Consider the following 16750-nt stretch of genomic DNA (forward strand, 5'->3'; position numbering starts at 1 on the left):
TAGGAGTCCTACGACGAGTAACTCCCCTCAATTCCCCGCTGGGTCACTGTCTGTGCGAAGTCTGCTCGTTTTCCCCGTGTATGCATGGGTTTCCTCCGGGTGCTCCAGTTTCCTCCCACAGCCCAAAGATGTGCAGGTTAGGTGGATTGGCCATGATAAATTGCCCTTAGTGACCAATAAGGTAGATGGGGTTATTGGGTTCCGGAGATAGGGTGAAAATGAGGGCTTAAGTGGGTCGGTGTAGACTCGATGGGCCGAATGGCCTCCTTCTGCACTCTATGTTCTCTTGACTCTCCCCAAAGACTGTCCACCATCTACAAGGTACAAGTCAGGATAATGGAATACTGTCCACTTGCCTGAATGAGTGCAGCTCCAACAACACAAGAAGCTTGACATCATCCAGGACGAAGCAGCCCGCTTGATTGCTCCCCCTCCACAAACATTCAAATCCTCCACCACCGAACAGTGGCAGCCATGTGTACCATCTACAAGATGTACTGCAGTAATGCACCAAGGTTCCTTAGACAGCACCTTCCAAACCCACAACCACTACCATCTAGAAGGACAAGAACAGCAGATACCTGGGAACCCCACCACTTTGAGGTTTCCCTCCAAGTCACTCATCACCCTGACTTTGAAATATATCTCTGTTCCTTCACTGTCGCTGGGGGAAAACCCTGGAACTCCCTCCCTAACAGCACTGGGTGTACCTACACCTCAAGCACTGCAGCGGTTCAAGAAGGCAACTTACCACCACCTTCTGAAGGGCAACTAAGGATGGGCAATAAATGCTGGCCATCCAGCGACGCCGACGTCCCGTAAATGAATTTTAAAAGTAAAAGTCTGGAGCACCCAGAGGAAACCCACACAGACACTGGGAGACCTCCGTGACTCTGCAAAGGCAGTGACCCAAGCCGGGAATCGATCCCAAGTCCCTGGAGCTGTGAAGCAACAGTGTTAACCACGGTGCTACAGTGCTGCCCACCTATCCTGGAAGTCACAATGAACAATAATAGAGTTGATGACTAATCATGGCAATCGATCTCAGAACTGATCGACAACAGACTTGGATTTGAAGTGAGGGAAACTCCAGCTGTGGAGAACATTGGAATTCAAACTTGCTACACTTGGCCACATCTCATTTCTCAAATTACTCTGTATGCTGATGACTGTATCCCAGGATATTTGACCTAACCACTTCCACGATCACACTAGCAAACCAGTTTCCACACATTAGTCACTCGCTTGCTTAAACAAATATTTCTTCAGTTTACACTCCCCTGTAAGGACAAGAAGTGTCCTTTGATTCTGCTGTTCTGACAAGGCGAAAAGGCTGCTCTCCGTTTTATCTGATGCTGCATTAGCGAACCATTGCTTTATACAAAATGGACAATCTCGAGGAAAATTCTACTGACATTGTGTGAAAGTAGTCAGAATTTTGATGCAGTGTAAATCAAAATTAATTCAAGGTCTGATTTAATCTTCCCAATGTACCTAATTGGCTGGCATATACAGTGGCATGCAATTAATGGATAACTCCAAACTTGTTAACTGCATTTTTCTGGGCCATTAACTGCACTACAGTTCTACAAAGGCATTTTCAAAATCACCAGCTTGTGATGGCACTTGCTGAAAATTGCCCCAAAGGACAACACAACTTGAGAAGCCCTGAATTTGGATTGCTAGCCATGGAGTGGCTTTTCGTGTGAAATTTCTTTCTACTCAGCCTCAAATATTCAACCATTAGTGATATTTTCTGACCGATGGCGTAGCTGATAAAAGTAATGTGTTTTTCCCTTTTGATAACCACCTTGAAAACCAAAATTTGTTTTTTAAGCATAAACTCCACTTTTGACTAATTACTTCTCATATATGTGTAGTCATATTAAATTCTGTAGTATGTGCAGGAGTTATTTTACAAGAAGATTTTAAGGAAACCAAAGCCAGATCATTAAGGTATGAACATAAAATTTCCTGCTTTTCCACATCCATAGAATACAATGTGAATGACAACTAGTGTTTGGCAAAAATGGGTTTGGGATTTAGTTTGAATTGAAATTTTACTGTAATGGGAGGCTTAAATTCAATTATTAGAATTCTTTTCATAGAATCCTAAAGTACTTGGCTGGGGATGTGTTGAGAAATGAAAAGTGCAGTATTCAATATTTTCCAAGAGTTCTGTGCAATTCATATCTGACAAAGAGGATGGCATCATTTTGGGTGGATGTCATGTGTTTTGGCTACATAAGCTTCCATATTTCTTTTGGCACATACCTAGCATCAGCTTTGATTTAAATTTATGGAAGTTTTGCATTGTAGGTCACACACTTTAAAATCTAATTATCAATCTGGGCAGCACGGTAGCATTGTGGATAGCGCAATTGCTTCACAGCTCCAGGGTCCCAGGTTCGATTCTGGCTTGGGTCACTGTCTGTGCGGAGTCTGCACATCCTCCCCGTGTGTGCGTGGGTTTCCTCCGGGTGCTCCGGTTTCCTCCCACAGTCCAAGGATGTGTAGGTTAGGTGGATTGGCCATGATAAATTGCCCTTAGTGTCCAAAATTGCCCTTAGTGTTGGGTGGGGTTACTGGGATAGGGTGGAGGTGTTGACCTTGGATAGGGTGCTCTTTCCAAGAGCCGGTGCAGACTTGATGGGCCGAATGGCCTCCTCCTGCACTGTAAATTCTATGATATGATAAAAAATCCTAATGGAGACTTGTTTCACTGCCTTCTCATGGCTGCTCCACTGACAGCACTCTGCTTGCCTCTGGGTGCTGTTCTCTTGCCACTTTTATGGGGTGACGACTTTAGATGACCTTGGGAGTCAATCCAGACATCAACCAGTACTATAGTGGATAGTTTTCCCAGAATTATGCAATGTCTAATTATCTCTGAACTAATGGCTGCTGCAAAAATGAAGCAAGCCCCTCTGGCAATAATTGCCCTGTATGTGTAATATTAATGGTGGTATTCATAATTCAGAAATCAATGTGGGCACAATATTTGAAATTAAACAATAATAGTATAATCTAAAACAGACATTGGGGCGAGTACCTCAAACAAAAAAGACCCACACCCCACCCACCCTTCTGGGGCAGCATGACTGTGAACACAGAGCCGGGGACCCGGGTTCAATTCTGGCCTTGGGTGACTGTCTGTCTGTGTGGAGTTTCCATGTTCTCCCTATGTCTGCATGGGTTTCCCCCAGGTATTGCGGTTTCCTCCCACAGCCCAAACATAACTAGGTTAGGTGGGAATGGGGGAGTGGGCCTATGTAGTGTATTCTTTCAGAGGGTTGGTGCAGACTCAATGGGTCAAATGGCCCCCTTCTGCACTGTAGGGATTCTATCGATTACTGAAAACTAACAATGCATGTGAAATTTTTATTTTTAGAATTGCCGCACCCAGTAACTGAAAGGTTTGCTGTTGTATTTATGTATGTTTACGGATAATCTGGATTCTTTTGATGAAAGCTCATAAATGCCTGATTCCTAGTTGTGAATTCTTTGAATGTATGTGGGGATTTCTCCAGGCCATCATCAAGCCATGCTTCAGAGAGACTAATGTCTCGGGATTTGGTTAGCGTTGACAAGAAACGAGATGAGTTCCATCATGTCTTTGAGCATATGGGTTCATCATTCAAGGCTAACCCGAACATCTCATCAGGACAATTTGCCCAGGAGATAATCACTTTGATGCACCAGATTAAAGGTTGGACATGCATTATGGCATCCTTTTTATTTAGTTGCAAGAAGTGCTGCTGGTAGTGAGATGATGGCAATTAGAGTACTGCTTGTTTATCAGTGGCATAATGAATATGTTTATTAAGTAATCTAATGGTGCTTAAACCATGTTAATTTTAACATGCACATTTCTTCACAATTGTTTAAAATATTGTGTTTGTACATTGTGAAATCTGACTTAAGATCTAACCACTTTCTTTTCTGGTGTTGAACATGCTAAATTAAATGAGTTTGGGTTGGAGCATTAATCCAGCTCCTAATTAACACCAATCCACTTGACCCTAAAATTCCATACTATTGTTGGGAAGGTTAAAGTAGAGAGCAGAGGCTTATGTGGAACGTAATAGCATTGACCAGGTTGGCCAAACAGACTGTTTCTGTGATGCACATTCGAAGAAATATATATAATTCTGGCACCTGGTGGTAGTTTTGAGGATGGACTTCCTTTCTTTTATTGGGCTAGTGAGTGCAGTCATTGAACTGGATCTGAGCCACATTATTCCTGACCTTTTGCACCAGTCTCTGTCACTGTCTCGCTTAAGCCAATTGGTGAAGTTAATCTCTATCTGAATGTTGAGCAACCATTTTGCTCCCAAAGCCTTGTCCCAATGCTAAACTCAATATTCCAGCAGATTAGTGCAATTTGTTTGTAATCCAAAAGTAACATCTCTGAATCAATATTCTTATCTATCATGAACATTTAGTAGGTGGATAGTTGTGTAATGTTGCTTAATTCAAATAGTCTGAAGCAAATGTCTTCCCCTACAATTCCCATGTTGTTGTCTTAGATAAGGATATTTGTTGTAGGAGCTGGAGTAGGTTATTTCCCAAATCTGCTCCACATTTAGTAAAGTTGTGGTTGGTCTAATATTTCAACTCCACTTTTCCACAATGTCCCTGAATTCAAAGTTTATTATTCTCCATCTTAAATATACTGAGTACTGACTTTTAAAGCAGACCAAGGCAGGCCAGCAGCACGGTTCAATTCCCGTACCAGCCTCCCCGAACAGGTGCCGGAATGTGGCGACTAGGGGCTTTTCACAGTAACTTCATTGAAGCCTACTCGTGACAATAAGCAATTTTCATTTCATTTTCATTTCCTCTGATCTAGAGAGTTCCAAACCAACTCACTAAATTGGGGAATAGCCTCCTCATCGCAGTTCTAAATGGCAGACCCTTTAATCTGAGGCTATGACCTCCTAGTTCTAGATTTTCCCCACTAGGGGAAACAATGCCATGGCACTGCCCTGTAAAGCACTGTAAGAATTTTCTATGTTTTAATCATCTTTCATTCTCCTAAAATCGACTTAATATAAACCCATTGTACTCTTTCATCGTAGGATAATGCTCTCTTCACTGGTTGTTACACAATTAAAAATGAGTCCAGCCTTCCTTGGGTGGTGGGACAAAAACTGTACACAAGATTTGCCAAGTCTCCTTGCCAAAGTCCTATACAACAGCAAAACGTCTTTCCTCTTATACTGTAACACTATTTATCTTTCTAATTACCCACTGCACCTATGTATTGATGTTCTGGTGTGTTCCAAGTGCATCCATACCCTTCTGCATAGCAATATTTAATACTTTATCACCTTTTAAAACCAATCTCTGCTTTTCCATACTTGGCAAAGTGGATAATTTTGCTCTTCGACACTACATCTATCGCCATACCCACTCATTTAGCCTGTCTATGTCCCTTTGCAGCATCCTCCTTGTCGCTTTCCATTACACTCAGCCCTCATCTCCCTTTCCTCTTCTCTCCTTGCGTTTTCTCCCTGAAGACAGGCCATATGTGATTATTTGCTAAGCCACAGCAAGGGCAAATGCCATGGCTTTTATTAGGGTGGGACAAAGGGAAAGGCACTTTAAAGTCCCTATCCCCCTTACTAATTTATAGATTAATTCAGAGCATTGGTTAATTTGCATATTAGAGCAAACCTTCGAATAAAAAAAAATGCAAAAGGCTGTGAATTAAATATTGCATTGTAAGATATTAGAACTTTGTTAGGTAATAGCTTGAGATTTAAGTTTTAATTTTGTCAATAATCTTTGGATGTGGCATCGCTGGCTGGGCCAGCATTTGTTGCCCATACCTAATTGTCCTTGAACTGAATAACTTGGCCATTTTTGAGGGCAGTTAATAATCAACTACATTGCTGTTCGTGTGGAGTCACATGTAGGCCAGACCAAGTAAGGACCACAGGTCTCCTCCCGTAAAGGATGTTAGTGAACCAGTTGGGTTTTTACTACAATGACCGTTTCATGACTGCCATTACCAAGAGCAGCTTTACATTCCAAAATGTATTAATTTTAATTTAAAATCTGTGGATTTGAACCCCATAAAATAGCCTAAGTCCCTGGATAACTAGTCCAGCGATATTACTGTTATGCTACCATCTCCCTCAATAATTTGTCTAAATGTCCAATTGACTTAAACATTTAGTATATTTCTACTTTTACTTTCCAACCGAAAGGTGTCTCATGGTAACGAGTGGTCACAATTTTTGTTACAGAAGACCATTTTAAGTCTTCAGATCTAACATTGCATGATCGCTTTTCAAAGTTGCAAGATGCACAGAGTCCAGAAAGAGAAGAGGAAAAAGATTTTGGGCCTGAGATACACAGGTATCGTAGTGATGCAGTATGCATTTTTAACTTTAAAAAAAAACTTTTATTACTTAAGGACATAATTGATTTGTTTATTTTTCCTTCTGAAAAAGACGGATTGACATGTCATTGACAGACTTACACAGCTGGGAAAGGAAACCTGTTAGAAAGGTATGTACCCCATTTAGGTATTATCATTTAATTTTCAATTCCATTTGGGATGTACCTCAGAAATTAATTTCTTGTAATTAGAAGGATTATGCTGTGAAAATGGATATTGAAATCGGTGAATGTATGCATCACATTTTGAGCATGTGCAAAATCTGTGCCACGCTTGTATCTGGTTAAATAAATCAACAACAAGGCACAACTTATAGAACATAGAACAGTACAGCACAGAACAGGCCCTTCGGCCCTCAATGTTGTGCCGAGCCATGATCACCCCACTTAAACCCACGTAACCCGCATACCCGTAACCCAACAATCCCCCCATTAACCTTACACTACGGGCAATTTAGCATGGCCAATCCACCTAACCCGCACATCTTTGGACTGTGGGAGGAAACCGGAGCACCCGGAGGAAACCCACGCACACACGGGGAGGACGTGCAGACTCCACACAGACAGTGACCCAGCCGGGAATCGAACCTGGGACCCTGGAGCTGTGAAGCATTGATGCTAACCACCATGCTACCGTGAGGCCCCTAATGGGTACAACTGAATGGGTACAGAGCCTTACAGTAGAGCATCAGCACGTGGGTACAAAAACACACACACTGAAATGCTACCCTGTACTGTGTTTTCAAATCTCTAGAGAAGGCCCATGCCCTTTTGACATTTTATGTATTTATACATATGTTAGTGGCACAGTCCTGTATGTCACCTATCTCTGTTCATCATCAATCCCATAACACTTCAGTCCATCTCAAACACTGGCTTTTGTCATTCCTGATGGAGGCCCGGCCTTCTTGATCGATCCAAGCTTATGGCATCATGTAAGCTGAAGGAAGCCGCAGGTGGTTACATTTTTCACTTTTAATTTCAAGTAGGTAACAAGACTGCTGCAGTCCTGTGGTTCAGAATGGACCTCATTTGCTGCTCCAATCAGTGGGTTTGCGCTAGATTCCTTACCGACTACTCTGCTGCTCTCTCTCACTCCCTCTCCTAACTGCTCCACTCCCTAGCTAATAAGAACAAAATGCACATACGGTTTTGGATTTTGTTAAATACCTGCAGAATTTGTTAAACGTCTGACTATTCATGCATTTTAGCCAAAAAAGCTATTATTCATTGAGGTAAGATGAGCAATCTGCTTTTGTGCTGAAGTTTAACTTAATTTCCAAGAAAAGCATTGTATTGGGATGGTATTGGTCAGCTTGCAAATATGTCTTGATAAAAATTAAGGCTTAAGTTTTTCTTGAGTCTGCAGTGGCTGATGTTGTTTTACTTGTAAGTATTTTCTCAATACTTTAGACAAGCACGTGGGTTGCTGTCAATCCAGATGATCTTCGCCATGACATAGAGAGAAGGAGGAAGGAAAGATTACAGGACAAATATAAGAAGCCACGTCAAACTGTGGAGCCAAGGTTTCTTTCTCACAGGTAACTTGGATTAATCACTCATAAAATACCCTCCCAGAATATCAAAATTCTGTACAAGATTCCTTCCACTCCGAGAATTTCATGCTGGTTGTCGCATCAAGTCCACTTCATCGAGATTGACGTTCATTCACAGACAGTCCAGTAAGTCAATGTCCAATGAACGTTCTTGCAGGTGGTTTTATCTGGCAGAATTCTTGGTCGAAGGAACCTGGTTGCAGTTTGAGTCTGTTATATAGATTACGGGGCAATTTAGCGTGGCTAATCCACCTACCATGCACATCTTTGGGTTGTGGAGTGAGACCCACACTGACACGGAGAGAATGTGGAAAAGAGAATGTGCAAATTCCACACAGAGAATGATCCGGAGACCGGGATCGAAACTGGGTCCTCGTTGCCGTGAGGCAGCAATGCTAACCACCGCACCACCATGCTGCCGCAAGAGTCCGGTTTTCACTTCTAAGGTTAAACCACAACTGAAGACCGAATCCAAAAGCCATATAATTAAAAGCAGCTCATAGAACTCGTAGAGCTTACAGTGCAGAAGGAGGCCATTCAGCCCATCGAGTATGCACCGGCTTTTGGAAAGAACACCCTACGCCAGCCCACGCCTCCACCCTATCCCAGTAACCCCACCTAACCTTTTTGGACACTAAGGGCAATTTAACATGGCCAATCCACCTAACCTGCACATCTTTGGACTATGGAAGGAAACCGGAGCACCCGGAGGAAACCCACGCAGACACTGGGAGAACGTGCGGACTCCGCAGACAGTGACCCAAGCTGGGAATCGAACTTTGTTAGGAGGATTGGCCATGCTAAATTGCCCGTAGTGTCCAAAAAAGGTTAGATGGGGATATTGGGTTACGGGGATAGGGTGGAAGTGAGCGCTTAATGTGGGTTGGTGCAGACTCGATGGGCTGCATGGCCTCCTTCTGCACTGTTATGTTCTATGTCTATCTATGTAAATTGGGACCCTGGAGCTGTGAATCCACTGTGCTAACCACTGTGCTCATGTGTCAGTCATGTGACAGGGCAGTTTCGGGTTGAGCCATTCGGCTAATGCTGTACTTTAAGGACCCAGAACAATTTGTTGCAAACATCTTATTTGTTAGGTCTTTGTGTTGGCTTGGCTAGAATATTCTTAGTGCAAGGGTGATAAATTAGCCGTTGTCCATTCTATGGAAGAGAAACAAATTAAGATTTTTGTTTTTTCATGTCTTCCCAGTATGAAACGGGGAACATTACAAATGTTCTGTAGAAAAAACTTACTAGGATTGCCTGTAGTGAATAGACAAAGGTTGTACCTCGGTTGCTTGGTTCTGTATGTCTCCCTGATGATAGCACAGAGTTGGAGACTCTGCATGTTACTGATTTATATGTAGTCATTAAAGTAAGCAGTTTTCAAGCTTACTGAAACTCGTGAGTTTCTTTCTTCCGCCACGTGAGCAATATTAAGCATTGCTGTTACCTAAGTAGATTTGACAATTCTTGCTTGTTTGTCCAGTGTGACACAGATGGTTTTGTGTTTGAATTATTTCCCCAGCCCTAAATTAACACTTTATCATGTGTGTGGCACTTCTATTCACCCAGCTAGGCTGTTTCCAACAGCAGGAAACCAGGTGGCAATTGCAAAAGCCTTATGGAAAAAAAACGTCATTTAAAGTCAGGCAGATCACTGATTTATTATTCAAATTGAGCCTGCCATTGTTAATTTTTAAAGGAATCATTTTGTATTATGCATCGTGTATCTAATGCTTTGATTTGAGATTTGGGTCCTCCAAATTATACATTTTATTACAGGTCGGAGAGGCCTGAAAAGTCTCGCTCACTCAATCGAATGAAAACAGCAAGAAATCCACATTTTAAAGAACCACCAGTTGGACTTGTGGCGCGTCGGGTAAGGATAGCAAAAAGTTTATTACAGTCAGCCAATGCACTGGTTAGATGTCTGTGTTACATGAGGGGAAGATATGAGTACATCTGGATCCATTATCCTGCACCATAACGTGCGCTGGACCACCTCGCTATAAAATTGAACTTCAGACCCTGGACATTTCTACAAAATTTGTTCATTTGAAATGTTTTCAAGTCATAAAGGGCCTTAAACCTATTGGGGTTTAGGTTCAGTTTGGGAATAAGATGAGGGATTCCCTCTGTCTAAGGAATCTCAGTAAGAAGTCTTACAACACCGGGTTAAAGTCCAACAGATTTGTTTTGAATCACTAGCTTTCGGAGCCAGCTCCATCAGGGAGTCTCAACTCATTGCTCCCGTGATTCATTCTGCCTCGTATTGCCATGTCTCACTCTTTTTAGTCATGGGCACTGTATGGCATATAAGTAACATAACTAGGGAGCTAGTTCATGGCAGTAATCAGATCTTTGGGTTCTGAAAAATATAATCCATTCACAGTTTTTTTTCTGGCTTGATATTTGAATCATTCAAATAACCAGCTTGTAATCACATCCTCCTATTATTTTGAATTACAGAAATTTGAACGGTGGTGGGATGTGTGGTGATAATTGGGAATTATTCATTGTTTTTGTTACCTTATATTTGCAATTTTGCAAGTAAAGTGGCAGATGTGTTGAAGACAATGCATTGTAAACAGCTGCCACACCCTCAACTGCATCAGTTCATTTTAACATGTCACTTTTAGTCACTTTCTTTAAGAAACTGTCAACGGGTTAAATCCACCTAGCATCTTGCGTATGCCGCGGCACAAAAATCATACAATCAAGCTGATATCTGACGAGGAATTAGTGATCTGTTTGGGGAGCTCGACTTATTTGTTTTGCGCACCTAGATTTCCATAGTCTTGAGCAAAGACTGACTGACTACAAAAACACTGCCACCTGCCTGAAATCAAGAACTAGATATCTGGGGAGGTAGAAACGGGAAATAAATATTCCAATTCATTGTGAGCAATGCTATGAGATCCAAAGTGTAATTTGGCATGGGGATAATGTCTGCAAGAGCACTGTGAATGTTTAATAGTAGAAAAAACCGTTAATGTTTGACAAAGATATGCAGAGGGACAGGTAGTATTGAGGAAGCAGGGGAGCTGAAGAAGGACCTGGCCAAGCTAGGAGAGTGGGCAAAGAAGTTGCAGATGGAATACAATGTGGAAAAGTGTGAGGTTGTGTACTTTGGAAGGAGGAATGGAGGCATAGACTATTTTCTAAATGGGGAAATGTTTAGGAAATCAGAAGCACAACAGGACTTTGGAGTCCTAGTTCAGTATTCTCATAAGAACCAGGAGCAGGAGTAGGCTATTTGGCCCCTCGAGCCTGCTCCGCCATTCAATGAGATCATGGCTGATCTTTTGTGTACTCAGCTGCACTTTCCGGCCCGAATACCATAACCCTTAATCCCTTTATTCTTCAAAAAACTATCGATCTTTATCTTAAAAACATTTAATGAAGGAGCCTCAACTGCTTCACTGGGCAAGGAATTCCATAGATTCACAACCCTTTGGGTGAAGAAGATCCTCAGCTCAGTTCTAAATCTACTTCGCCTTATTTTGAGGTTATGTCCCCTAGTTCTGTTTTCACCCGCCAGTGGAAACAACCTGCCCGCATCTATCCTATCTATTGCCTTCATAATTTTATATGTTTCTATAAGATCCCCCCCCTCATCCTTCTAAATTCCAATGAGTACAGTCCCAGTCTACTCAACCCCTCCTCATAATCCAACCCCGTCAGGTCTGGGATTAATCTCTGCACACCCTCCAGCGCCAGTTCGTCCTTTCTCGGGTAAGGAGACCAAAACTGAACACAATACTCCAGGTGTGGCCTCACCAACAATTGCAGCAAAACCTCCCTAGTCTTAAACTCCATCCCTCTAGCAATGAAGGACAAAACTCCATTTGCCTTAATCACCTGTTGCATCTGTAAACCAACTTTTGTGACTCATGCACCAGCACACCCAGGTCTCTCTGCACAGCAGCATGTTTTAATATTTTATCATTTAAATAATCCCTTTTGCTGTTATTCCTACCAAAATGGATAACCTCACATTTGTCAACATTGTGTTCCATCTGCCAGACCCTAGCCCATTCACTTAACCTATCCAAATCCCTCTGCAGACTTCCAGTATCCTCTGCACTTTTTGCTTTACCACTCATCTTAGTGTCATCTGCAAATTTGGACACATTGCACTTGGGTCCCCAACTCCAAATCATCTTTGTAAATTGTGAACAATTGTGGGCCCAACACGGATCCCTGAGGGACACCACTAGCTACTGATTGCCAACCAGATAAACACCCATTAATCCCCACTCTTTGTTTTCTATTAATTAACCAATCCTCTATCCATGCTACTACTTTACCCTTAATGCCATGCATCTTTATCTTATGCAGCAACCTTTTGTGTGGCACCTTGTCAAAAGCTTTGTGGAAATCCAGATATACCACATCCATTGGCTCCCCGTTATCTACCGCATTGGTAATGTCCTCAAAAACTTCCACTAAATTAGTTAGGCACGACCTGCCCTTTATGAACCCATGCTGCGTCTGCCCAATGGGACAATTTCCATCCAGATGCCTTGCTATTTCTTCCTTGATGATAGATTGCAACATCTTCCCTACTACCGAAGTTAAGCTAACTGGCCTATAATTACCCGCTTTCTGCCTACCTCCTTTTTTTAAACAGTGGTGTCACGTTTGCTACTTTCCAATCCGCCGGGACCACCCCAGAGTCTAGTGAATTTTGGTAAATTATCTCGTGCATTTGCAATTTCCCTAGCCATCTCTTTTAGCACTCTGGGATGCATTCCATCAGGGTCAGGAGACTTGTCTACCTTTCGCCCCATTAGCTTACCCATCACTATCTCCTTAGTGATAACAATCATCTCAAGGTCCTCGCCTATCATAGCCTCATTTCGATCAGTCACTGGCATGTTATTTGTGTCTTCCACTGTGACGACCGACCTAAAAAACCTGTTCAGTTCCTCAGCCATTTCCTCATCTCCCATTATTAAATCTCCCTTCTTATCCTCTAAAGGACCAATATTTACTTTAGCCGCTCAGTTTTGTTTTATATATCTCAAGGTTAACGTGCAGGTTCAGTCGGTAGTTAGGAAGCCAAATGTAATGTTAACATTCATGTCAAGAGGGCTAGAATACAAGAGTAGGGATGCACTTCTGAGGCTGTATAAGTCTCTAATTAGACCCCATTCAAGATATTGTGAGCAGTTTTAGGCCCCATATCTAAGGAAGGATGTGCTAGCCTTTGAAAGGGTCCAGAGGAGGTTCACAAGAATGATCTCTTGAATGAAGACCCTGTCATATGAGAAGCCGTTAAGGACTCTGGGTCTACACTCATTGGAGTTTAGAAGGATGAGGGGGATCTTTTTGAAACTCTCAGGATACTGAGAGGCCTGGATAGAGTGGTTGTGGAGAGGATATTTCCACTAGTAGGAAAAACTAGAACCCAGGGCGCAGCCTCCGACTGAAGGATCGATTGATCCTTTAAAACTCAGATGAGGAGGAATTTCTTCAGTCAGAGCGTGGTGAATTTGTGGAACTCTTTGTTGCAGAAGGCTGTGGAGGCTAAGTCAAGTGAGTGTCTTTAAGACAGATAGTAGGGTCTTGATTAATAAGGGGATCAGGGTTATGGAGAAACGGCAGGAGAATGGGGATGAGAAACCTATCGATGATTGGGCTGGTGTAGCTCAGTGGGCTAGACAGCTGGTTTGTGATGCAGAACAAGGCCAGCAGCGCAGGTTCAATTCCCGTACCGGCTTACCCGAACAGGTGCCAGAATGTGGCGACTAGGGGCTTTTCACAGTAACTTCATACTTATGACAATAAAAGGTTATTATTATTATTATTATTGAATGGCGGAGCAGATACAATTGGCGGAATAGCCTAATTCTTCTTCTATGTCGTATGGCCACTTTGCGCATGCAAAATTATTTTCAAAAAATGTTCTAATTTAAATTTGTGGTGTCCAAAATGTCAGATTTGAAGACACTCACTCGCTTCTCCCAAAGTTGATGTGTATCACTAAAGTGCCGGACTGGCACGTCCCAGTGCATGTAAATTCCATATTTTTCTGATCTCAATTACATACCTTCAACTGGTACATCTGGAATGCTATCCCGTGTGCCCGTGACTTTAACATTTTTATAAGTAAGCTCAAATGTTTTCCTTTACAGTAGAAATGATCTGTTTTGAGATTTTAAAAGGTTTTTGTGTGAAATTTGAAATAACATTCTGCTCTCCATGCGTCTGGCTTCTGACAATTTAAAAGACATTTTCAAACTGTTCCTCCAGGAAAATCTGCGCAGGGAGACGACTGCTAGAAAGGAGTTTGAATTGACAAGAAAAATTGGAGACACCTTGGAGCCGAGACATTTTCAAAGATCTCTTAAGGTAATTGTGCCTCAACATACTTGAAATGCCCAATTGAAAGTGTGCATCTAAGAAATAACATCTTAAAATTGACATTTTACATATGAACCAAGACTGACAGTTAGCTGACCAATGGATGGAGGTGAAATGAAATTGAAAATGCAACCTTTGCATATCTCTGCAGATTGTACAAGTAAAGACATTGTTGTAGTAGATGTGCAAGATGGCAGACCTTCAACTGCATTGTCATTTTATCCATATTTAGTCACTTTCTTTAAGAAGCTATCAAAGTGCTGCATCCACCTAGCATCGTGCGTGTGCCCCTGCACAAAATTCATATAATCAAGCAGATACTTGACAAGGAATTGGGAGAAGCTTCATTTTTGCGCACCTAGATTTCCATAGTCTACTAAAATTTTACTAAACCCTTGTAACCGAAGAAATTCTTATGGATGCTGTCGGAATTCGCTGTTTCTCTCCGGATTCTCTCAGATTTTCAAGCATTTTCTCTTTGGTAAGTGTTTCTCTCACCCTCGTTCCTGGAGAGAATGCTTTAGCTGAGCTCAAACCATAATGATGTCAGGATATCTTTGACAAAGAAAAGCACTTGAGCACTAACTGCAATATAGTCAAAGAACCAAATGTTAAATGATTTTTTTTTTTTTATAAATTGAGTACCCAATAATTTTTTTCCAATTAAGGGGCAATTTAGTATGGCCAATTTAGTATGGCCAATCAATCCAACCTGCACATCTTTGGGTTGTGGGGGTGAGTGTGTAAACTCCACACATACAGTGACCAGTGGCCGGGATCGAACCTGGGTCCTCAGTGCTGTAGGCAGCAGTGCAAACAATGCACCACCATGTTGCCCCTTGAATTTTAATATTTTTGATGAAAATACTTGGATCTAAGTTTTTGTTTAACCTTGTTTAATGGGTAACCCTATGAAGCAGTTTGGTAGGAAACAGTCTCGACTTACTGTTGAGATTAATGCTCTATGGGGTGGCTGTTGTATAAGGTTCTAATCGGTACCGATCCCTGGACCTTTCCCTCACTAGCAACTTAGCAAGTTTCTGCAGCTTTGTAGCTTTCTCTAACTTCATCCTTCCCTCAATGCATAAAGGGTGGAGACTAAATTTTGATCCATTTCAATATTTTATTCAACATTGATGGAAGATCTTGGATTTATCAAAATACTTTTCTGGGACTAGAAGTGTATTCTTTGATCACTCTTTCCTCAGATTAAATAAATCAAGTTGGCCATTGAGAGAACAAAACATAAGATTTTTTAGAAAGAATGGGTTTGCAAGGTTAAACAACCTTTCAAATTGTGCCTTTTTGTTCTTTTTACTTTTTACAATTGAGTAGTGTTTTTATGTTTTACTGTGTATACGTCTGAGCTGATCTTTTCAGCCTGTTGGGGAATGCCAAATGCCTTTTGAGACACAACCTAAATAAATTAAACTAGCCGCCGTTTTTTAAATTCTCCTGTCAGTGTCACGTGGGCAGCACGGTAGCACAGTGGGTAACACTGTTGCTTCACAGCTCCAGGGTCCCAGGTTCGATTCCCGGCTTGGATCACTGCCTGTGTGGAGTCTGCTCATTCTCCCCTTGTCTGCATGGGTTTTCTCCATGTGCTCCGGTTTCCTCCTACAAGTTCCAAAAGACATGCTGGTTGGGTAATTTGGACATTCTGAATTCTCACACTGTGTGCCTGAACAGGCGCTGGAATGTGGCGACAAGGGGCTTTTCACAGTAATTTCATTGTAGTGTTAATGTAAGTCTACTTGTGACAATAAAGATTATTATTATATTAAGTTCCCACAATTCCTGTGTTTATTCTGCATTGGCATTGAAATATTTTTATAGCTAAGCCAACTCTGTTTTTTGCAGCATTTTGTGAAAGATTATACATCTTCTGGGCGAAAGCGAGATTTGACATTTGAAACCAAGTACCGGCGTATATACGGCGTTGGTTTCGGACGTACTAATCACCGGATATTCACGAAACACTACAGGCAAGAGATAGTAAGGAAAAGGAGAGCTGAAAGGGTAAGGATTTGTACATTTGGAAATCAATTTTGATATGACAAGTGGTGCGTAGTTGGACCAGAATTTCTATTATGTTGATTTAATGTGTGCTGCATCTCCTTCCATCTTTCCATTATTGTTTTATATTTCTTCTTGCTTTCCCTCTCCTCTTTGTCCTAGTATAAATGATTTCCCAGACAAAACATTGGACAATTCCTCTATCCCCAGTTGTTTTGGTATCATTCTTAAAAAGACCATTGAGATTGTTCAAGCATCTAGATCAGGGGTGGGCAAACTACGGCCCGAAATCAATTTTGATATGACAAGTGGTGCGTAGTTGGACCAGAATTTCTATTATGTTGATTTAATGTGTGCTGCATCTCCTTCCATCTTTCCATTATTGTTTTATATTTCTT

The 16750-nt window shown here is 41.8% G+C and overlaps 1 protein-coding gene across 2 annotated transcripts in view; it reads left to right on the forward strand.

Annotated features, from left to right (window-relative positions):
* Nucleotides 1-16750, forward strand: part of zgc:112982 (uncharacterized protein LOC503771 homolog) — a 50540-nt gene that overhangs the window by 27572 nt on the left and 6218 nt on the right. For both annotated transcript variants that reach the window (XM_038802800.1, XM_038802799.1), the window contains exons 5-11: nucleotides 3531-3709; nucleotides 6255-6366; nucleotides 6462-6519; nucleotides 7822-7949; nucleotides 9750-9846; nucleotides 14226-14324; nucleotides 16197-16355. In XM_038802800.1, the coding sequence (XP_038658728.1) occupies nucleotides 3531-3709; nucleotides 6255-6366; nucleotides 6462-6519; nucleotides 7822-7949; nucleotides 9750-9846; nucleotides 14226-14324; nucleotides 16197-16355 (832 nt within the window). The remainder of the gene's footprint in view (nucleotides 1-3530; nucleotides 3710-6254; nucleotides 6367-6461; nucleotides 6520-7821; nucleotides 7950-9749; nucleotides 9847-14225; nucleotides 14325-16196; nucleotides 16356-16750) is intronic.

Source organism: Scyliorhinus canicula, chromosome 7, assembly GCF_902713615.1.
Source record: "Scyliorhinus canicula chromosome 7, sScyCan1.1, whole genome shotgun sequence".
Classification (NCBI taxonomy): domain Eukaryota; kingdom Metazoa; phylum Chordata; class Chondrichthyes; order Carcharhiniformes; family Scyliorhinidae; genus Scyliorhinus; species Scyliorhinus canicula.